The following is a 23,354-nucleotide window of genomic DNA, read 5'->3' as shown; positions in this document are numbered from 1 at the left end:
GCAACAATCTTTAATAAAACACAGCTAATAGCTTTACATTATGGGGAAGGTGTTAAAATCTCATCTGTTAATACACAGCCATTACATACAGAATTAAGACAATTACAGGCATCTGGCATTTAGCACCTTAGAATTGATTTTACTTTGTAATTAGGTGTTGGCTTCCTCACCATGATATAAGAGGCATTAATGTAATCTGTTCCCTTCATTCCAGGCAGTGGTGCCAAACCCACTCTAGCACGCTCAGCTGTAAGATTAAAATGAAACAGAAAGAAAAAGGAAAGGTAAAAACAAAAAGATCAAAGTCTGCTCATGGCACAATGAAGAAAGTAAGAATTTCTCAGATGTTAACAAACCAAACAGCATGCAGCTCCCATCTCCCGCAGGAGCAGGCCAGCACTTTAACTGACTTAAAGCATTGCCTGCTAACACAGGATATAAAAGAGAATGTTGCACAATATTCCCACAAGGACAAAGTAATTTCAGGAATCAAATTTTACTATAGCAAAGATTTTCACAGCAGGCTGAATTACCAAATAACAGTATATGCAGTGATAACAGGGAATTTCAGGTAATTCTTGACTGTAGTGTTCCATTTGTCTCCAGCAGCACACAAACCCAGCTGATTTATTTTGTTTTCCCTATCACTCCACAGCACCACCATCATTCACTCCTCCCAGCTGGAGGGTGAGAGAACCTCCAGAGACAAAACCCTTCCCTAATGGCTAACCACCCAGAAGTGTGAGTGTGTTCTTCAGCAGAGCTATACACCTCCGTGTTTGAGGGCTGGATTCAACAACATCCTCAAACCAACTGACAGGCCCCAAGTGTCAAACTGAAATCACTGCAGTGACAGGACATGCAGTGCAAAGCCATATAGATTATTTCTCCCCATTCACATTTGGGTTTAAGATAGATCCTGATGACTTTCCTTTCAATTGACAAACTCCATGTCTGTGCCATTATTACTTTGTGCTAAGCTTATAGAATCATAGAATGGTTTGGGTTGGAAGGCGCCTTAAGATCATCCAGTTCCAAACCCCCTGCCATGGCCAGGGACACCTCACGCTAGACCACGTCACCCAAGGCTCTGTCCAACCTGGCCTTGAACACTGCCAGTGATGGAGCATTCACAACTTCCCTGGGCAACCCATTCCAGTGCCTCACCACCCTTACAGTAAAGAACTTCTTCCTTATATCCAATCTAAACTTCCCCTGTTTAAGTTTAAACCCATTACCCCTTGTCCTATTGCTACAGCTCTTGGTGAAGAGCCCCTCTCCAGCATCCTTGTAGGCTCTCTAGCTTGGCTATCATCTGTCCTGTATGCCCTTGGTAATGTGATGGCAATGATGCTGTGCCCACGCTTGGTTTGCTCATACTGCCTGGCAACCATGCAGAGAGTCTATGTTAATGACTGTGAAATTGTGTCCTTGGGCACTAAACACCCTCATATCTGGGGAAGGCTCAGAGGCAGAAACTGAGTGTAGTAGCTGAATTACAAACAACTTGTGCCAATCACACTGGGAGATCTCACCTGAGCTGAGAGCAGTATCAAAGTAATTCTCTCAGTATTATATAGCTTTATCCCCTACCTAATAATTCAAATTCTTAAGCACTTCAAATTAACATTTCACTTGGACAGTATATCTGGCTGACACTGTCACTATTTTCTTTTGTTCAGTTTCATCAGGGTAATTTGGAAAGACAAGACAGCCCGGCCTGAACAAAAGATTACATTTCTCCTTCCTAGTGGCTATGCCTTTTCATGCATAAAACCAGGAGAATTCAGTACAAAAAGTTATGCTAGGCAGTAATCAAACCAAAGATGCGATCTTACATGGCACAACTGATGAGTTCCTGTTCTTCTCTTTGTTGCAGTCTTTCTGAGCACTGAAGCATTCCACGTATTTTGCATTACACTGTGTAACCAGCTGAAAAAGAATAAAGTAGTAAGTCAGTCCTCACAGTGCTCTAAATGGAGACAGGAGGTTTCTTTGCCAACTCCTGTGAAAATGCATTAGTAGGAGAATAAACTACATTGTTAAACTTGTTTAAACTACTCGAGATGCCAATGGAAATCATCCTTTTCATACAACATGTTTAACGGATAAAAAGATTTCTGCAGCTCTCAGCATCGAAACATCCTGAAAATGAAGTTCCATTAAAATGTATTTTCACTGAACACTACATTTAGGTATCTTTAAGAGTATATTGCATAGACTTGCAGGTATGTTCAATCAGCAGCAGTTCTCAAGGAAGAAGAGCTAGAAAAATAGAACAAAACCCCTATGTTTTCTCCCAAAATAAAAGCCAGATCATTCCTGTAGAATCTCTTTTTCTGCCAGGCCTTTGGGGAACCCACCAAAGATCTGAGGGATGCCATGGGTTACATTCTCTGGTCTGCCAAGTTCATTCTGAGCGGCTTAAAGGCACAAAAAAAGATATCAGGGAGGCAGATTCTATTTGAATATTCACCCAGATTCTCCCAGAGCAAAGAGAGTGAAGGTGGCTTTTCCATTTCCTGCATTAGCAACTCATTACTCAGCGTAATTTTACTCTAAGATGGTTGAATGTAAACCACTGTACCAGGGCATGAACACAAGTCATTTTCTGCCAGCTCTGTGGCAGCAGCAGAAGAGAGAGAAAGATCAAATAATTGCTGCTGGTCACGTCCCAGTTTCAAATGCACTCTAAACAAGGCAGCACTCAACTCATCTGTGTACTGGCATAGGCCTCATTAGAACTTATGGGGTTTCTAAATACCTGCGCAATGCTGGTAGAGAAAGTAATTTCTGAAATTGGCACTCAAGGTACTGAAAGTTTGCCACAAGTCATCAGAAGACATCTTAATGTGTACATTTTATATGTGTACGTTTATCCTTATACATATAATCTAGATGTATATACTCATATTTATACATATAATTTTTTTAACAAGAAATCCTTTTCTCCTGCTGCATTTTGTGTGTGTCTTGCTTGTGCTTGCACTTGTTTCTTTAATTTAGTAATTAAGCATCTGGAATGTCTTGACTGATGGAGAAGTACCGAGATTTCTGTGAGTGAATTCGGAGAAAAGCCTGTTTGGTTTTTGAATAGCTTGGCACCTGGTATAATTTAATGGTTTCAGTTCCTTGGGTAGTTATTGAGCGAGTTTATCTGTGAAAACAGATGTCATGTATAATCTTATGATACACAGTCTCACAAAATATTTTTAAAGGCATTCAAATAAAATGTAATCACAAAATCTTAGGTTTCAAAGAGGAGATCTGAGCAAAAAATAAATTAGGCCAGGATGAAATCAGCTATGACATAGCAGGGAAAAGCAGCAAGCACAGTTAATAGCAACGAGAAAGGCCTAGTGTGTTTCCTGGTCTTAAAGCATTTTTTATAACGTAACAGAATCACAGACTGGTTTGGGCTGGAAGGGACCTTAAAGATCATTTGGTTCCACTCCCCCTGTCATGGGCAGGAACGCCTTCCTCTACAGCAGGTTCCTCTAAGCCCTGTCCAACCTGGCCTTGAGCACTGCCAGAGATGGGGCAGCCACAGTTGTGAAGAACCTCATTTCATGTCCTTCTCCACGTATATGCAGGAGAGCCATAGATTGGAAGAAGACTTTCAGCCAAGGTAACCACAGACTCAGGAACACCCAAGCCCCTGTGGGACCAGGGAGACTAGCAGCACACTCCAAAACAGTGTCCACGTGCCTCTGCTCGCTTCTGCCTTCAAGAGTTTTAATACTGATTTCCAGCAGCGTTAGCTAAGACCGTGGAGAACAACACTTCAAAAGCTGCTAATCAAGTGTTCTGATTTGGTTCCTTATCTATGACAACTGACAGTTGAAGACAGACCATACAAGAGAGAGTAGGGAAATTAGGTCCTTCTGGATGGCGGTGATACCTTGAACTGTTTCTCTAGTCGCGTCTTCCCTCCTATGCCAGGTATGAGGATGCTGTTAACATAAATATGCAGCTGGTTTGCAGATACTTCAGTCTCCTTCCCAAGGATGGCTTCCAACAAGGCATCATGAATAAAAATGTACTGCTCCTAGAAGAACAAGCATGTCATGTAGGCACTTGGAATAAACTAAACAGCCGGCTTTAACCAAGGGGTAGAGCACACTAAAGGAAGGATGTGCAAAACAAGGCACCCATGCAAGTATGGCCAAGTCCAGAATAAACATTTACAAGTGTCACACGTACGACTCTAAGTCAAAAACCAAATCTGAAGTGTTTGGTCAATAAGAAGAGAGACATCCGAGAGCAAAAAGTGACAGTGATATATTAAATTTTTATAGGGATGTAACAGAAAAATGTTTTCTTTTTGATTACAGCATACAATGGACATGGCTTTAAATTCAAGCCTGCTGCAATTTTTACCTCTGTCTGGACGAGGTAGTTGCGCTGTGTCCTGATATGTTTCAGGAAACCCAGGACATTTACTGTGCTTTTGTCTTTTATCTGTTGCAGCATACTGTCTATCACAATGTAGGTACCAGTTCTGCCAACACCAGCACTATAAAAAAAACATAACAGAAACCTATATAATACAGGCAGATGAAAGTAAATGATCACAACAGCAGAACTAAGCAAATATTCCTGTTCACAGGCTTTAGTTTTTCTGTTAGCCCCAACCATGAAAGTTTCTCAGCAAAATACTTCATTTTCTGGGAATTTTACCAGTATGTATTTCCTCTCTTCTGTGGGTATCTCTGTGTTGCATGATGAGGACGAATACAAAAGAAGCCATCATGGCTGTGCCACCAAATCTGGGCTCACAGGCCAGGACAATGAGGATGGGGCTACCACAGTCTTGGATTTCACCTGCCCCAACACTTGGCCCTGTCTCCACTGCTGTTGTTACTGGTACTGGCTGGAAGAAGCCATGTAGACATCCACCCTGTACCGAACTGCTGCTCTTCTGGGCCACCAAGGTTGCTCCAGCCTGTGTTTGTCTTAGCTGGTGTGTAAGAGCACCTGCTGTGCGCTAGGGATGCTTGCCATGAAGTAGTCACTCACACCCATCATACCTGCAGTGCACCACCACTGGTCCCATGTCTGGGGTTCTGGCTGCAGAGGATCTCCTAACAAAGGTCAGCACAGGCAGAGCGTACTCCGGCACACCCATGTCAGGCCACTGGGTGTAGTGATACTGAATGACCGTCCTCTCGTTCTGCCGCCCTTTGGGGTTTCCTTTCTGACCCTGAGTGCAAAGTGTGCACAGAAAGAACAGAAAGATTTGGGATGAGAAGCACGGAAAGAGACTCAATGCTCAGCTGAAAAACTGCTGGATTCTAACAAAAGAAATCTGCAGCTCTGCCTCCTGCTAGGTGGAGACAGAGTTCAAGGAAAAATCCATGTGGGAACAGGTAAAAACAGCAATGACTGTGACACCAAAGCAGCAGTGAACTTCAGAAAAAGAAATACAGGTTAAACCTTTCACCAGGTTCCTTGTAATCCTGGCTTTGCTTACTGGTTTCCCATCCACCTGCTACTTTAACTTCCCCATGCAAACGCTGAGTTTTGCTCCTGCGTGCCTTGCATCCTACACAAGCCAGAAGGCCTCCGGATGAGAACACTGAAGGCTTTACTCACCTTTCTCAGCTTTGTGTTCCTGACTGTGAAGCGGCGCACAGTGTAGCAGGCATGAATGTTTGTGCTCTTCAACGTGACGATGATGTTCCCATACTCCTCGCTGTTCTCTGATGGCCAGTACTGATCGCATTTCCTCTGAACAAAGACACAGTTGGGTGGGTTGGCTGAGGCTTTGAGCTGTTGCTTTACATTTGTATTTAGAGCTTCTTAAAGAAGTAAAATCATGGCTAGCTATGTATCCTTCTGTTCTGTTAGGTATATATTATACATCAATATATATCATATCCCAAACCATCAAAACCAAATTCTGCCCCCATGATTTGGGAATGTGGTAAGAAGCAACTGCTAATAAACTAGAAAATCTCTTACTCTTCCTTTTTCAACAAGGTTTGTGATCATGACAATGATTCCAGTATTTTGTTCCCAAATCATCCTCCAGAAATCTTCAAAGGTAGATTTTAAAGGTCCCTGGGTAGCAATGTAGGCTTTTGCTTTGTTGTAACCCTTCAAAGAAAACCATAATGCCAAGTGAGATGAAAGCAGTATCATGGCAGACATATCAATATTTTAAAGGTAACAGAGAAAGGTGCTTTTCTCAGAGAGAGGAATTCGTAGCAAAATTTTCAGGTGAAGCTGGAAAACACAACCACTTCACAAGCAGCAATACTCCCTCCTTGTGGAAGGATTCAGAGTCAGAGAAATCAAACCAATTCAAACAACTTACATCGACATAATTAGCATTAATGTAGTCACTGTGCTTCGAATCTTTTCCTGGTAAAGGCCTTAGCTTTACCCTGCTGTGATCATCTGCAGGATGAAAAACAGAGCATTAAGAGAGCATTAAGGAAACACAGTGCAGAACTGCAGGTAAACATTCCATTTCCCAGGTACTGGAGTAGCCTTTACTCATACATGGAAGAAATCAGCCTTGGATAGGAGGTGAATGGGAAATGGGAACATCTGGTCTGGCTCATCTGCTCATCATAGCAGGTCCTGAGTCTTCAGGTCCTGAGTCTTCACATCCCTTCAAGTATGTGGTTCATGCTGGGGCAGCTTCTCTTTAAAGGACACTGGAGCCCTAGGAGCACAATCTCTAGGATCATCCACATCATACAGTGTAGTGTGATTCAAAGAGCCTCACAGGGCTGTGTAACACCATGTGGAGACACCGGCTTGGCCCTCACAGGTGTTGCAGCTGCCCTTGCTTGGCTCAGTGTCTGAGATCATTATCTTCCACTGCTGGGCTCGCACAGCTCTACTGGCTCTGGGATCCGAGTCAATGTTCTTACTCCTTCACCATCCTCATCACACCAAGAGGTTACACTTTAGGTTACACTCTTTAGCTCCTCTTTTTATTCCGCCCAAATGCTTGACTTTGACTTAAATCAGAGAAAATATTGCAGTCCTTCTGCTCCAAGGCAGCAGCATTGGGCTGGGTGGCACTTCCAGCATGTGTAGAGATGAGACACTTGGGCTAACTTTAAGCATGAAGAATGTGGTTTCAGTTGCCTTCCTTAAGTGCCTCTCAATAGAGAAAGGTTCTCCCATGGGCAATCTGGAGGACTGGAATGCCTGCTTCAGTTCTCCTCCAATGGTACTTCTCCCTCTGTGCCTAGAGGGACCAGACATCTATGTCTAAAAGTTGAATGAATCCCCTTGTCAAAGGCCATGTAACAGCAAGTCTTTTACAGGTCTGTGAATTGGTCCTTAGCTGGCACCTTGATTACATCTGAGAATCTGTTAGAGACACCCTTCCTATATTATCAACAACATTCCAGATTTATTGCAGTGTTTATGAACACTGCAAAGTTTTTATCAGTGGCTCCATCTTTGTTTGTAGTTCACAGTGACTGCTGCATCTGCCATTCATTCCATATCAGAGAACAATATGGAAGAAGTTACTGCTTTCCATCCCTGACCTGCAGTGATTTGCATTCTAGAGCAGAGCCCAGATTTGCAGTTCTCAGAGGAATACAGGCAAAGCCCGCACTGTGCTACAGAGATCACTGTTTGTCCAAGTCACACGCACAGCTGAAGCAGGCTGAAATACAGCAGATGTACTCTGTGAGATTTAGCACCTTTGGGGCTATAAAGGAATCTCAGGAATCATCAATAAAACTCTTTGCTCCACACTATGCAAAGGCCAGTTTTCAGACATTAGCAGGCAGAAGAGCTCTGACCAATTTATCCCAGTTATTCCTCCACTTAAATTCATACCAAACTGGTATTTCTAAAACTACTTTTGGACCATCAAACTGCAATATATTTTAGAATAAAAGTTGGAGTGAAATCCAGAAATGAAATCCAGAGTGACAGAGAGGTCAAAACATCCTCTGCCTTTGGTAGGGAAATTATCTCCCAGCCATACTTGAACATGTTTATTCTGTGTAGTAAGGTAACTCGAAGCTACCTGCCTTTTCCCATCACACACACACTGTGAGAGGAGAGTGCCTTGATGCATTGTGCTTACAGCCAGTGCTTACTTACAGGCTAGGATGTTGATGTATCTGTTCTTGTGCTTGTTGTCGGGGTGGTTGGAATGCTCTGCAGTGATGTTCATGTCGGCCGTACAGCGCTGCACTTCCTGGGCATGAAAAATATTCAAACATGAAATGCATCACTTCAAGAAAATTGAGCTTTATCTTCTCTTGCAACAGCTCAAAATCCCCACATTCAGAGTACTGATATCTTAATTTCGGGATAAAACACAGTCTTCCAGTATTGTCCTGTATGATATGGTCTGCTTAAACAGGGCTGTGTTAGCTGCTGCCAGGTGTACAGTTATGCTCCTCTCCACTTGGTGACAGATGCACTCTGAGCACCCTGAGGACCAACTGTCTCCTCTGACCAGCAGCCCATCTGTCTTCTGGACTACATCTCCTGTGATGCTTTACTCTTTCCCTCCTTGGGAAGGAAGAGAGTCCCTTAAAGGCAAGAGTGGCCAGTGCAATGTAATAAATTAAGCACAAAAAGCATTTCAGCACAAGACTTTGAGTGCTGGACAACTTCTCTGCTTATAACCTCTCAAAAAAGGGTTTCTGACATTTAAGTTTGGCGCTGACCTTTTGTTAGTTGTCTGCAGAGAGATGCCTTTTCTGAAATATAAATAAAATAGAACTCTGAAGATAACAGCAAATACTTTGAATACCACCTCTGGGACACTGATTAACAGCCCACAATACAGTAAAAAAGATAAAAGGTTGTATTCATGTATTTATACATTTACAAAGCAGAAAGAGACCAGGCTTGCCAAGGTGTTTAGAGATGCAGACTTCTGTCTAGTTGAGGCTGTAGGTTACATACCTAATCCCCATTAATACTTTTAGTTCTTAACTTACCTCTTACTTTCATTGTCCAAAACAGAATACAGGGCTGTTAGAATGGGACAATGGAGGGTCTTTTCTCTGACCCCAGAGAAAAGCAGCTATTCCCATTGACCAGGCTATCCTGGAGTGTTACACATTTCAGAGACTGTCTTACAAACTGAATCACTAAACCTCATGTGGCCTGCCACCTCCGAGATATATTTTCTACTATTTATTCAACCACAACCTTCCTGCATAAACTAAACCCCTTTTTTATCGCTAAATATTTGGTTAAACCTCCAAATGTTTGAAAAATGTATCAGTTGTTGGAGTTTATAAAGTTGTGGAAGAAACTACATTTATTCAAATCTTTTATGTGTCCCAGAAATTGCACCTAACGGTACCAGTTTCCCCCAAGGATATATGGGGAAGCGCCAAATTACTTTGTACTTCAGGCTTTAAAAATAACAGTATAGAACCTGCCTAAGAGGGAAAGTCATTAGGAGCTCACAGCTGCTATAAAGATCACAAGCTAAGTGACAGAGAAAAATTATCAAGAGAAATGCTATACAAACAGCAGATGTAACAGAGTTCAGCATTATGGAGACATTTCACAAAGGACTTGCATAGCAATTTTGATACCTTCCCCAGCATTTACATTTTAAAAGTGCAAAGTATACTAAAACCTTGAACGTTTTACAGCTTTTATATCCACATGACACTCCCAAATAAGAATTGCTTCTCTCTCTCCTCCCCATCCTCCATAGGGAGAAACATACTATGCTCAAGGAGATGAGCTGAGCAAAGACAAAGACAAATCAAGCCGAACTCCCAGCTGGCCCTAATAGAATTTTCATAGTTCCATTTCTATCACAGAAATAAAAAACACCATTAAAGTGTGTGCTTCCCCTAATTCTACCTGTCAGCTCCAGTAAGCAAGGGACTTCTGATTACACAATGGGCAGGATCAGTTCAGCTGAAGTCATAACTGGAAAAGCAGCATTACTTATGTGTTAGGTTGATTTAATGTAATTTCATTTTACCTTTTTTCCCTTTGCATTTAGAAATCATATAACATCACTGCTGCACCACTGTAGGTCGCTCCTAAAAGATACCGCCTTGCTTCTCAAAAGCCTCACATCAAACTCTACATCCCTGCATCACTATGGAATTATTTGTAGAAGTTATTAGCATTGAAATATTTATGCCAATTGCTGTAGAATTTAACAGATGAATCCAATAAGGTGCTGTGGAAAATACTCTAACAAGTTAACAAACTTAATAGGGAATTACCTCCCTGCTAAGGAATTTTCTCTGACAGTTTAAATACTACATAGTAAATGTATCACTTTCTATTAAATTCTATAGGATTCTTCCATAAGGGAATTGTTGGTGAGGTTAATCATTTTAATTAACCTTTTTATGTTGATGCTGTTTTCTCAACTGAACATGTTCCCAGCTGGCCTATATAAAGTTAATAGAAGAGGAAGATTAAGCTAAGGCAGTGAAAAACACAGCAGTGGAAAAGAAGGTCTGATGCTGTGAGAGCTGATTAGCTGAAAATGGCTTTTCTTAACACGTAACTTTCTAAGCAATTTTTAATACTCTGGAAAGCTGCTGTGATGGTGGATTCCAATGTCTGCACACTGCAAATGCGTAGCAAAAGGAGTCTGTTCAAGAAAAGCCCTCCCCTCCCAATGTGCTTCGATTGTTTTTGTCTTTTAAAAAATCAGTGTGGAACAGTAAAAGGCCATTTTGACTTCAGCCCTCTCCCTTAGTTCAGGATGCAACTGGCAGTTTGGTACACTGAAGCTGTTGAACAAGAAAGGGACTGAGAACATCCTCCAACTCCACTATCAGTATTGCATGGACAGATGGGGTTGAGAGCAGGGGGTGGTCATCCACACTCTTACCTTCCCTGGTTCATGTCTCCAAATTCTAACAGCAAATTACTAAACCACAGGCTCCCCCTAATAGACGGTAAGGCAGAAGTTAACATTCCTTTGTTATTAAAGCTAAGGTGGTTGTCTTTCATCAATGCACAAAGTGCTGCAAGAAAAGACTAGTTGCAGCCTGTTATATATGCCTCTGTTCAGAGGATTATTTACCCATTGGCAGAAGAGGGAAGCCCGGTATTAGTAAGTATCACCCTGGAGAAAGTTCCAGAAAGTCACCAGCTTAATTACGCCATTTTCCCACATTTATATATATAACGTATTTGTTTTCCCAGACTTTTCTATTGCTTATGCAATGAAAACCCTAGGATTTCTAAATCTTACTGGCTAGCAAGTCCTTCATTTGCATTTAAAAGATCACCATGACTATATTATTATTATTACAACCCAAGTCTGCAGGCAGGTCTGATCCCAGGCTGCTCACTGCAGCCGATAAAAACTCCTCTCCCAGTCAGCACAAAACTGCTGCTGGCACCTTGGAGTAGGACAGATAGTGTCCATATCACCACATCCACAAACTGTTCTGCTCTAGAGTATTTTCTTTGGCATTCCTTAATCCCACTTAGTCCCTTCCACTGATTTTAATGGCAGCTGGCTAGGACACCGCTGCTTTTCATGTTTAACTTTGCAGAACACATTACTGTTCAAAGATGAATGGATACAGGCTCTTATTCTGTCTTTTCAACTTATCATTGACAACCCAAGAAAGCGAAGTACATGGTTTCAATTGACCGTTAGTTACTGTAAAAAGTGTCCTAGTCTCTGCTATTATGGCTGATTTACCTTTTAATTATATTGTCCATGCTAGTGCTAATTGGAATTTGATACACCCAGGTTTAACGACCCATTTTCATTGCCTTTCTGAAACAAGTTACAGATTAGTTTCTTCTAAACTTCAGAGAATTTCCATTAAAGTGTAAAATCAAACTGCACCCGTGTCTTGCTGGCAATATAAGGTTTGAGCAAGAATTTTTGCTACAGTGACTGAGCAGGAACTCGATCTCTTGATTTGGCCTTATGCAGTGCTGCTGTTGTTTCCCATTACTTGAGTTCGATGTCCTAGCAGGGGCTGAACTGTGAAAGCCTATGAATAGCAATGAGGAGGAATCATGAACGAAGAAGGGATCCTAATCTGAAGGACTAAATTAAATGAGATCCATAGCTATGTTTTGATATTACTTTGATATTTTTCAGCACGAAAGCAGCTAGTTCATCCACCCCTAAAATCAGGTTTGATCTATTATTTTTATCCCAAATTAGAGAATTCTGTGGTATTGCTCTTGCTGTTTATCACAGCAAACACGAAGCCAGCATACCAACAGGGACAGCAGACAGCATTTGAAGATATCCCACAGGAACAGCATGGATTTTTGGGAAAATTTAGCACTTGTACAAACTCCGTAATGGTACTCAAGAGAGCGGGCAGCTGGGGACAGCCTGGAAAGAAGGGGAAAACAAACAAACCTAAAGGACTCAACACAGGAATGACAGTATTTAGATAGCTAAAAATTCACGTAAATAAATTAGAGAGGAGAGGAGGGTGGAGGAACATTTGCTTGTGGTATCCTGCCCTTCACAATGCAGGGAGTGTCAGAGTCTGAATGAACTCTCGCATTGCCTGTGCAGGGCTTCTAAGCAGAAACCTTGGGTATGGCCACAGTACTATGGCTAGTAACAGAAAGCCCAGACAGCTGAACTTCTTTTATTGCTTCTCTTCAACTTTATCTCCTAATCCATGATGCCAATTTCTTAGGGAAAGTCAAGCGGGGAGATAAGAACTGAGAACTCCAGGAAGACCCTCTTCTGCAGCAATCCTTCCTCATCCAGCTTCAATGTGCTGCTTTCCTTTGGTTTCAGTACAGCAATGCACAGAATACCTCTAATTATGGCAATTTTGGGCAAAGGTTATAAACCATTTCCCAGTGCAGTAATGCCTGCTAGTAGCATGTTTTTGAAATAGCATTTTTCTACTGCCAAATTCCTTGGCGTAGATACAGCTACAAGCATGTGTCTGGTGTAAGCTATGTCTAATCTATAAGGGATGCCAGTATAACTACACAGTGTTTTTAGAGTCTCAAGAAACGTGTGAAGTGCAGCCTTATCTGTCTTCAATGCAGCCCTCCACTAAAGAATAACATTCTGAGGTCACCGGTTAAAAAGAGCTAGTGACCCCTGCCCCGAGCAGCAGCAACCATGAGGATAACGGTAGCAAATCCCTGCCGTATCACTGCAGATATGGATTTATGTTATTTTCTTACATTTCAGGACATTCAGAAGAAGGTGCCGCTGGAGTATAAAGATATTTTCAATTTATGTGATGAGGGAGCTAGACAGCCTGCCTCCAAGTTCAGCGAGCCTGTGCAGACTCCAAATTGGCGATGAATCATTACACTCACAAGGCCACAGGCAGGAGAGGTCTATAGAGATTGCACTTACCCCCTCTAATCATCCCTGCAGCAGCACTGACCAACCCACTCTTAGGAAGGAGGGGAAAGAAAATTGTCCAATCTCAAAATCCCAAACACTGCAGTATAGTCTAGAAATTCAATTAGCTTTGGGGATGGAGGGTGATTTCTTGGCTTCCTTGGTTCCTTTCTCAGAGCAAAAGGACACAGCTACTCAGAAAACTTACTGTGTTATTCCAGCAACTGGCCAGGGGGAGGGAGTGAAAAGCTTTACTGTGGGAGGTGGCACTTCACACTCTTTTTGATACCAGAATTCGGAGGGCACATGCCCTATATAGTCAGGCTATCAGGGGAACAGAAGATGACAAATGTGACATCAGTTTTTAAAATGAGATCCAGAAGGGATTTCAGGCACTACAGCCCACTAAATCCAACTTCTCTGTGGGGCAAACTGCTAGACGCTGGTAATAAATATCAGAGCTAGTGAACACCTCTAACAGACTGTGAAGAGGTCCCTGAAGATGTCTATAGGTAAGCACAGTCTGGAACAGAATAGTATATTTGGATTTGCAAACTGTTAGTGAAAAGGTTTCTCAGAAAACATTACTTAAAGACCTGATATGTCTTGGAGCAAAAGGAAAACTCTCCTTGTATAGGAACAGGTTAGAGGTGGGACTAGCGTGCCCGGGAATTCTCAGTGCTCAGATTTCACCAGTGGGACCGTATAGAGACCTCATCTATTCCTAAATGGACTGCAGAGGAGACAAAGTGTGTTTATGATACAAAATTATACAGGATAATTAGAACGAAAGCTGTTTGTGAAGGGAAGCAGAACAATCTCGCAATACTGAGTGGCTGAGTGATAAAACAGCAAATGAAATTCAATGTTGATAAATGCAAAGTGATGTACTTGGGAAAAACAACCCTAACTACACATACATACTGACAGGTTCCCAATTTGCTATTACCATTCAGTGACAAGACCTTGGGGTCACGGCTGATGGTTTTCTGGAGGTGTCAGCTGAGTGTTCAGTAGTTGTTAAAAAACAAATGGGATGTTAGGAAGAAGGAAAGTAATAGAAAACCAAACAGAAAACATCACTGTGCTCCTGCAGAACTCTGCAGTAAACCCACTCATTAAATACTGTGCACAGTTTTGGCCTCCTCATCTTAAAAAGGATATGGTAAAGGAATAGAAAAAGCTACAAAGGGAACAAGTCATTGTAAGTCCAGAATGGTTTCCTGAAACAAACAGATTAAATAGTTTAGACTTCTGCAGATTCAAAAACAGACGAAGGGCGAATGAGAGGGAGGCAGACAGAATCCTGTGAGGCATTTAAGTGAACAGCGATATATTTTGCAATGATAAAGCTAAGAGGCATCAAGATAAGTTATTAGGCATGAGTTAAAAGCGAAAGGAAGTCCGTTCTTGTGGAACAAATCGTAGAATTCATTGCTATGGGATGCTTTGGACATTAGAAGTCTGCAGGGTTCAAGAGGCAATGAGAAATTTATGGTAGAAAGGTCAATCAAAAAGTATTAAGCATACTGATGCCAAGAAAATCTCTGGCTAGACAAGGGGTAGATATCATCTCTGGCTCCGGAAGCCTCTCAATCTCTGTTCAGCCTTGCCACCAAACCCTGCCCCAGCGTTGCCTGTAAAAATGTGGTACCTCACCCTGTGTGCCATAGCAAGAGAGTGCTGGAGCTGCCTGATAGCAAGCCAAAACCTCCTTGAACTGTTTTCAGTAGTAGGCTGAACAAACTCCAAGGTAAAATACTAAGTTTCATCCGAAGACCAGCACTGGTGATGCAGGATCATTGCCTTTGTTTTAAAAAGCTATTTGTTGTTCAGGATTAAATCAGGCCCTTTATTTCTATATCCAAAATTGAAAATTCACCAGACTCAAAGGAAATCTTAACAATTCTGTTCATACAAGAAAGCCCAGCTATCACCAGACAATAAAGCTGGCCACTTGCACTATGATTACCCAGAGGGAATAAGAATTTGTTTTGGATGTACTTTCCAAAGCAAGATCGGTGAGTTCAAAGTCCTTTATTCCTCTGCACATGAAACACTTCCTAAGCACGTTCACAAAATATTTAGCTGTAATTACAGCTCATTTTAAGAGGATGAGGGAGTATTCACACCATTTACTTTCAAAGGAGTCTTCTTCATGTAAAAAACAACTCGACACAACCCACAACATGCTGCCAAAAACACAGGAAGAGCCTCACACCAAAAACTAGCAACAAACACATGGCGGATGTTTACCTTCGACATTGGGCACAGTATGTGTGTGCCCAGCTTGGTCTCCTCTTTCACAGGTTCCACCATAAACCTCCTGACACAGGAATTTCTGACAGGATTTTTGATCCTTTTTCCTTAAAACCACCCTGTGCACTGCCTATCTTTGGGAAGACTGATTTATTCTGTAGTATTGATCACATTTTTTCAGCACCTTCTTGTCATCCCCTTCTCTCTACCTTTAGATATAAAAAGCAGTCTGTATGACTGCAGAACCTAATACCTCGTTTCAGGAGTTCCCCAGGCATGACATGGCCGTGGTACTTTCCGCCTAAGGCTAGCAGCCCTGTAATACTGGATTTTCTGTTTCAGCCGGAATCCTGCTGTTTCTCCATAAAACATTAGCTAAGTCTTCACTGTAGCTGGCAGATACAATTCCAGCACATAGACCATAGCTGGATATGACCAGGCATGAGAAGTTACGCTGCTAGCTGCTTCCAGTGACTACTGTATAAATGTAACCTCAGGGTCCTCTACCCCTCAGCTGCTTTCAGAACTGGTATTCTCATCTCTGAGTCAGTTTAGGCACTTGAGAAACATTTTACCTACAGGCTCTGTGAAAAACCCCAGGTTTCACTCTTCTGTCCTATCACTGTGAACCATAAGGAAGAAAATCAGGCCCACAAGGCATCAGCAGGACCCAACATAAGCAACGAAAGGGAGATGGATGATTCACCAGACAGAGATTGTCTTGTTCCTGTTCCTCCTTACTCCAGGAGGAGATTTCATTTACTCTTTAGGCAGCCAAGACCTCAGCTGTGGAGAAATACATCTGGAGCAGCTAATACTGACTTCAAAAGACGTGCTCCAAATCTTAAGCCAGCAAGGAGAATAGGACTTGGCGTATGCAGTGCAATCAGAATTTAACTTCTCCTTAGAGAGGACCCTGTGCTCCCCAAAACGGGATTAGCCGGCCAAAGCCATCTCTCCCACTGGCTGCCACAGCATGGCACTTGCAGCAGGGAGCTCCAGAAGGAAAGGAAAAATAAGGCTATTAGAGCAATGTTTTTCTTTGCTAAAACATGGGCAGAAGGTGTCCAACATTTGTTAATGGCAGTGATTTTGTGACAGCTGAAGCAAAGCCTGCTTAAAGCCAGCCCAAGTTTACAGATGTGTTGCTGATTATTTTGAATAATTAAATGGTGTAAAACCCAGTGGTGACGAATAGCACTGGGGTTGCAATTCATACATAATTGAGACGAGTGAGTCGCATTTGATCATCCTGATCAAATTCTACTCTCTGGAGAATAAATGTTTGTCCTGAATACCATCAACATTGTTAAATGCCTCAATATTCCTGCTCAGCCATCCAGCCAGCAGTCAATTGAACTAAATCACTTTAACACCTTCCACATTTGCCTTCCTCATGAATACAAAATGTTTCTAACATACACAATGGTTTTTGAGCACCAGACAAAGCAGCCACTCTTTATAGACAGTACCCAAACAGCAACAATAAATGCTTTAAATGATCCCATTAAAAACAATTCCTGCATACAGTCTTGTCTTTACTGCACTAAGTGAAGAAGCCGTAGATATTAGGCCACCTATTTTGGTTCATTGCCTTTTCTGTAAGCGGAGCTGCCTCTCTGATTCACCTGCAGCACACAAATACACCTCCTTTTAGTGGTGGGGAAGCCAGTGGCACAGCTCTGTGCAATTTCCTGCAGTTCCTTCTGCTTAACACTTCCTATGCCTAAAACCTTCCCAGATAATCCTGACTTGTGCTTATTAAAGCCTGATTCTGCAGCCTGCTCTCATGCTGTGATGTTTACTATGCTTGTACAATATGGATCTGGTAACCCAGAGGTGGAAATTGCTTTCACTTCTCTGGAATTACCTCCAGTTTATTGCAGATTTATAGGTCAAAATCTGTCCCAAACAGGTAATAAGATGCTTACTTTAAAATATTCACACTGGGTATATACCACCAGCTAAATCCTGAAGCCTTTCTCCTTGGTTTTGCTGGAAACTGATGACTTTAACAGTAATCTTTCCTGGCTGAACAGAGCATGAACAAGGACTCCAGGAATGGACCCACAGTTTGGGTTTTCATGGAAGACCAAATTCTCCCGCTCTTACTCACAGTAAGCATTATTTTACATCTTTTTGGCTGCTCAGGCAGTGACTTCTCAGTGTGACTAAGAGAAACAAATTCTGGGCCAAAAAGAGTAAAACAAGCTCCAGATTGTAAGAAAAACTTGGACTTACAAACAACTGCTTGTATCTTCAATGTTGTTCCTGGGGGATTGCAGGCAGCTTTTCCTATCTAATAAAAACTTAGGAGGGTCCCCCCTTAAAGGCACTGAATCTGCGGTGCTTAGAAAGCATCTGTAAATGTCCAGCCTCACACTGCTCATATCTGGTGGCAAATTGGTATTTCCCTATTTCTTCTGATACATCTGAGCACTGCATTCACCTGACATGACAGCATCACACAGATGTCTCGCAGTCCGTAACTGTTAATACATAATTAACTTTAGGAAAACAACACTTCATTAGTGGATCATTAAATCGTACCTCAAAGTCTTCTGAGAACCCATGCTGGTTATTAGAATACAGCTCACTGATGTGTTTAACGAACTGCTTGACTGGAATTGCTTCCATATCATCTGTAGAAAGAAAGACATATTTAGAGTTGCTATTTGTCTCATACAGAAGACTTCAGGAGAGAAAAAAGCCTTTACTCAGTATCATTTAGATCCGAGTTCCCAGGGGCAGAGCTAGTTCAATATGCAGTAATAAGAAATCTTGATGAATCTGGCCAATTTTGAGGTAAACTCCTTATATTATATTCCTAATTTTAAGCACTGCAATTATGAATACTGAAAGTCTGTTCCCTGGGATGCTAATTTACAAAGTTGAATTGAAATTCAAGGATCATTTAGTTCTTGTTTGCAGTTTGAAAATGGGATGTGGATGGGATGAAGAGGTCTCCTCTCCTTCCACATCGTATAAAAAGAAGAGAGACAAAATATCAAAGTACAGTTGACAATTGCCCCCAGCAAGTTTTCAGCAGGCTAAGCAGACACACAAGTTTTTCTCCTGGAAGTTATTAACGTCTTCCTTTTTACACAATGATGGAGAATCCAAATGGACTTAAACTCACTCTTAGAAAAGAACAGGCAACACACTGATTTGAGTTCTCTCTCATGCCAGACACTATTCATAATATTGAATATGTATGTATTCCACTGGACCATTTGTTCTTGCTCAGCACAGTGCAAATATACCAAATATACCAATAAATCACCCACAGACAGTTACTTGAAAAGAAAAAGCCAAAGGCTTGAATTGAATTAAAGACAAACAAGACTGTTTTGAGCAGCTGGGACTCTGGACAGATTCTAATGAAGCTGGGGTGTAGGATGGCTGCCTTATTCCTCTCTCCTCTCTCAGAAAAGGCCTAGATGTTGTTATAACCACCACTGCAGTTAGAAACACTGCGCTTGCCAAGATTCATATTTTCAGTCTGGCATTTAGAAAACATAAATTGCTATACAACTGTGATCACTTTCAGCATGTGAAATAATCTACTGCCTGATGGCTACTGTTGTCTGATTGCATGATTTTATGGCAGTACTCTGGTATTTATATATTCCATTTAATATTCTTCTGGAGATTGCATCCAGTTTATGTTTACTCCCAGTAATTCAGTGGTGTATTTTTGCTCCCATTTTGCAGCCATATGGTTTGGTGCTACAGCTGCATTATAATCTGGATTCTTTTCCTTTTAAACATCTACATTATGATAGAAAAAATCCAAATATTTCTACAGATACTTAGCAAAATTTAACGATAAATAAATAGATGTGACATTTACTGTATTCAGAGTGAAAGATCTTTGGCAGCTAAAACCTCTAAGCTGTCACATATGCTTTTCTTAGCAAAGGGTATGAAGATCTGTATGTGTAAATGAGGTTCTACTTTGGCAAGAATTTTATAGATCCCTGACAATCTGATTCCTTTCCAGCTGATGGCAGTTAATATTGACCATGTCATTACTTCTCAACTCTTATTTTATCAGGTAATGCTCTAAGGTGGCTTTTTGCATCCGTTGACGTTTTCAGTTTCAATCAGAACTCTCTTCTATTTTATATGCAAGAGCCAATTGTTCACGATATGTTTGCAATCTGATCACCTCCCAGTACAGTAATGCTACTTTAATTAACCACATGCTCATTCACTCAATAAATACAGAATTCAAAACATTTGACAAGTGTATGCTCATCTTAGCAAAAAGCTGCAGCGTGCAGAAATGCTGGCACTTTAAGATATTTAATGGTAACATTTTGCCATATAATATTGAAAACGTCATCATCTTATAACAACATTTAGATTAATATTTTTGCAGCCAAGACACTTGCATGGAATGATTTATAGGAAGAGCAGTCAATAGCAAGAGCCTGTAAAACAATCTTTCCCTTCCTGAAAAGTAACCCATACAGTACATTTCCTTGTGCTGTGATAGCAATTTCATACACTCTCACAAGCAAAGTTCCATGGTTATCATTTGTGGTTTTTCCTTGAGTAGTCCAACTCAACTGAGACCACCCCGGATCAAGGATTCACTGCAGCAGACCACTATTGTCAATTCAATTTTGCAGAAGGCAGATTTTAATTGTGATCTGTGAGCCAAAAAATACATTAGAGATAACGTGCTCTCCGGGCCATTGAATTCCCACCAATTTCAAGGATGGGTCTGCACCAGAGATCCATGGCAAAATATGTTTAGTTTTCTTTTCATCGTCATCACTGCATGGTGGCAGTATGTCTCCACCTTTATAGCTAGTGTTAACTCCCTTCTCTGTTTTTCACTATCCTTTATCGTTTCTCCTCCCTTTTTCCTCTTCTGCATTTTCACTTCTGATTCCCGCCACAAGCCTTAACCCAATGCAGTTTCTTACTCTATTTGATAACATGGGCAACAATTAAACATTAAATAAATTAAATAGGAAATACTGTTGTCATATGAGCTCAGTGGGAGCTCGATGCTGCTGAAGCTGCCCACAAAGTCAGGAAAACCACACTGGAGCAAATGTAATTATTTCATATTAGGAAGATTAAAATCAGAACCGTAAAAATCAGAAACTCAAAAGGAAGGCTTACAATTTCGAGCTTTCTCTGGGATAACGTGGTCCTGCTGACCGTGCAAGGTCTGGCAGCTACTGTGCAGAGGCCAGGCAGAGGTCACCCATTGAGGGATACTCAGCTCAGGGGGAAGAGGCATGCTGCAGACAGGTAGGATGCGGCTGCTTCCCACCTATCCCCTCTTAGCAGCCACAAATAAGTACATGCATGTAAGATATACTCCGCTATACTAACCAATGAAACAGAAAAGTGTTCAAGTAATTTGGGCCTCTAACTCCAAAATATCCCCCAGGAACACAAATAACATTAGCTGGGGGTATATGCATGCTTAGCCACAGGCAGCTGCCAGACCTCTGGTAAAATACGTTCTAATATACTCACTCAGCACTCCCGAGTGGTATCTGCTCTGAGGTTATCTGAAGACGGCTGTGACCAACAGACGTAGCTAGATGCACAGAATATGCTTTTCCTTGCACTATTGTCAGTCCTAAGGCTTTGGTTAAGCCTTCTTGCCATCTTAAGACAAATAGACTTCAACGACTACAATTCTTTTAGTCGATGGAAGAGATTAATGGAATCCTATAATAGCTAATTAGGAGCTCATAGTCGTTCTGAGCATATTCCCTTTTGCACCATATACTTTTTCCCATCTAGAAGCTGAAGTGACATTTGATATTGTCAGTATGATCCTCACATTTTGCAAGACTTACACATTATTCAAAGAGAAGAGGGAAATGTTTTAATAACATACCCTCACCTCTAACACTGTAGATATAATTACAGTTCTGTCTAGCTTGGGTTTAGCCATCTGTGTTATTAGTGTCAATAAAGCAATTCTGGATTTATGTCACCTCAAAATATGAGCTGAATCTGGCACCACAGTAACATACTAACCCTTCGTGTTATGCAGAGAAAAAAGTAATCTCAGATAGACAGGGGCATAAGTCTCCAGAACTTTAATATGATCATGTATATATTTTTTATTATAAATAAGTTGTAATAATATTCTTTATAATCAGACACTACTGAAGCTGAGGGGTGGGGACTAGGTTTAACTACTGTTTAACGCTGGTGCAGTTCCCATCTTCACTTGCTGGTCCCAGACAAGTGCCAAAGAGGGCTATCAAAACCACAGAAGCAGAGGGCCACAATGCAGCTCATTTCCTGCCACAAAGAGAGCATGGCAAAAAAAAAGCTTTGTTTAAGAAAACAATTGTAGAGGAAAAACCTTCACTTGCACCTCATTTGTTAAGAAATGGCAGCTGACAATGCAGAATACTTAGTACATTCTTTGAGAAGACAGCCACCTTCAAAGGAAAACCAAAGTGTATAAAAGCAATCAAGTTTGAACAGGGTTATATTTAAAGTTTGGATAATTAGTAATCCTACCAGGAAGGATTTCCCCATATCTCTCACTTAATAAGCCGCATTTGTAAGGTTAAAGCAATAGGGGCCAATTTCAAAAGAAAAATAGGATATTGTATAAGACATGGTGTTTCCACATAATAAGATCTCAGATTCATTTTGATTAATTTACAGCCCAAAAGCTCACTGGATAATTTAGCGGCATTGGATTGGAGTAGATGGCTTTGGGTGAGGAATTAATCCAGAAGGTCAAAGCCAAAGTGCTTTCCCATATTATCTTTGTCTAGTTTGGAGTTTAGCGGTTTCTGAAGTCCAGATGTTTGACACACATGAAGAAGTCTTGGTAAGCAAATTCTCATGTCTTTCAGTCGTTGTAAATGTGTTCTGTTTTTCAGCTATTATCTTACCCAGTCACTAAACCCAACACACTTCTTGTATCTTACACCTTACTTTTAATGTGAAAGCTCGTCCCGTTTCTTTGTTAGTGACTGCACTTCGGTCTCTCATTTGCAAAGACACCTGGATTCATGTGCCATAGCTGCCACGTGGCTTGGCCCATCTGCTCCAACAGCAGCCACTTACTGCACTGCTCAGCAATCCTACACCATCCCTTGTGTCTCAGAAGCACCTCCATCAAATCTCAGCGTGCACTTCACAGCTGGCTTCAGCCAAAGGACGAGGGGTTTCTCCCACTCCCTTCTCCCTGCCTGCGGGGCTGAGCAGTGAACTGAATCAGCCTGCTGACCTAGCTGATGAGTGTAAGAAAGGATTAATTGATTTGTGGGGAAGGGAAAGAAAAATTAGTTGTCATTGTGGGGTAGATGGGTTGATTCTACTCATTAGCATGAAGAATAGTGAAGTGACAGGGACACTGCCCTTTCTGAAGGCAGCACAAACCTGACCTGGCTCATGACAGGCATGAAACCAGCAACACTTAGTCACATTAACCATGGAGAATCCGCTCTCAGTAGCATATCCTCACAGTTTTCATCGTCTGCCAAAAAAGTTTTCCCAATTGGAAAGAAATACCTACCAGTGGGATCATAGGACTGGATTTGGCCTCTTAACTCACTGAAAAATAACAGATCTGACACATGATTTCTGCAAGCAGCTGGAATACCTAGCATCAATATTTAGGATGCTATTACTTAAAACAGAGTCTAATAGCCATTGGGTACAATATGGATCAGAGTGAAGGCTGCAGAGCTACAGCAAAAGCCTGGCTTCACATGCAGCACTGCAGCAGAAATAACCATGTGGAGTATGATTCCAACAGATTAATTTCCATAATGAGCAATGGGGCACTCCTAGCACAGATTTAAACAGGATC

General features: G+C 41.5%; 1 protein-coding gene across 3 annotated transcripts in view; it reads right to left on the bottom strand.

Moving 5' to 3' along the window:
* The window catches only part of PTPRG (protein tyrosine phosphatase receptor type G), a 404,913-nt gene that overhangs the window by 8,895 nt on the left and 372,664 nt on the right, over positions 1-23,354 (bottom strand). For all 3 annotated transcript variants that reach the window (XM_061472858.1, XM_061472855.1, XM_061472857.1), the window contains exons 16-25: positions 18,089-18,180; positions 8,083-8,179; positions 6,320-6,402; positions 5,965-6,099; positions 5,596-5,730; positions 5,031-5,203; positions 4,381-4,516; positions 3,902-4,048; positions 1,839-1,932; positions 171-247 (exon numbers count right to left, since the gene is read on the bottom strand). In XM_061472858.1, coding sequence (XP_061328842.1) covers positions 171-247; positions 1,839-1,932; positions 3,902-4,048; positions 4,381-4,516; positions 5,031-5,203; positions 5,596-5,730; positions 5,965-6,099; positions 6,320-6,402; positions 8,083-8,179; positions 18,089-18,180 — 1,169 coding nt within the window. The remainder of the gene's footprint in view (positions 1-170; positions 248-1,838; positions 1,933-3,901; positions 4,049-4,380; positions 4,517-5,030; positions 5,204-5,595; positions 5,731-5,964; positions 6,100-6,319; positions 6,403-8,082; positions 8,180-18,088; positions 18,181-23,354) is intronic.

This window comes from Pezoporus flaviventris, unplaced genomic scaffold (genome assembly GCF_033815535.1).
Source record: "Pezoporus flaviventris isolate CSIRO_AGI_PZ_B2104156 unplaced genomic scaffold, CSIRO_AGI_Pfla_v1 ptg000073l, whole genome shotgun sequence".
NCBI lineage: Eukaryota > Metazoa > Chordata > Aves > Psittaciformes > Psittacidae > Pezoporus > Pezoporus flaviventris.
This window is presented reverse-complemented; position numbering and strand designations above follow the sequence as displayed.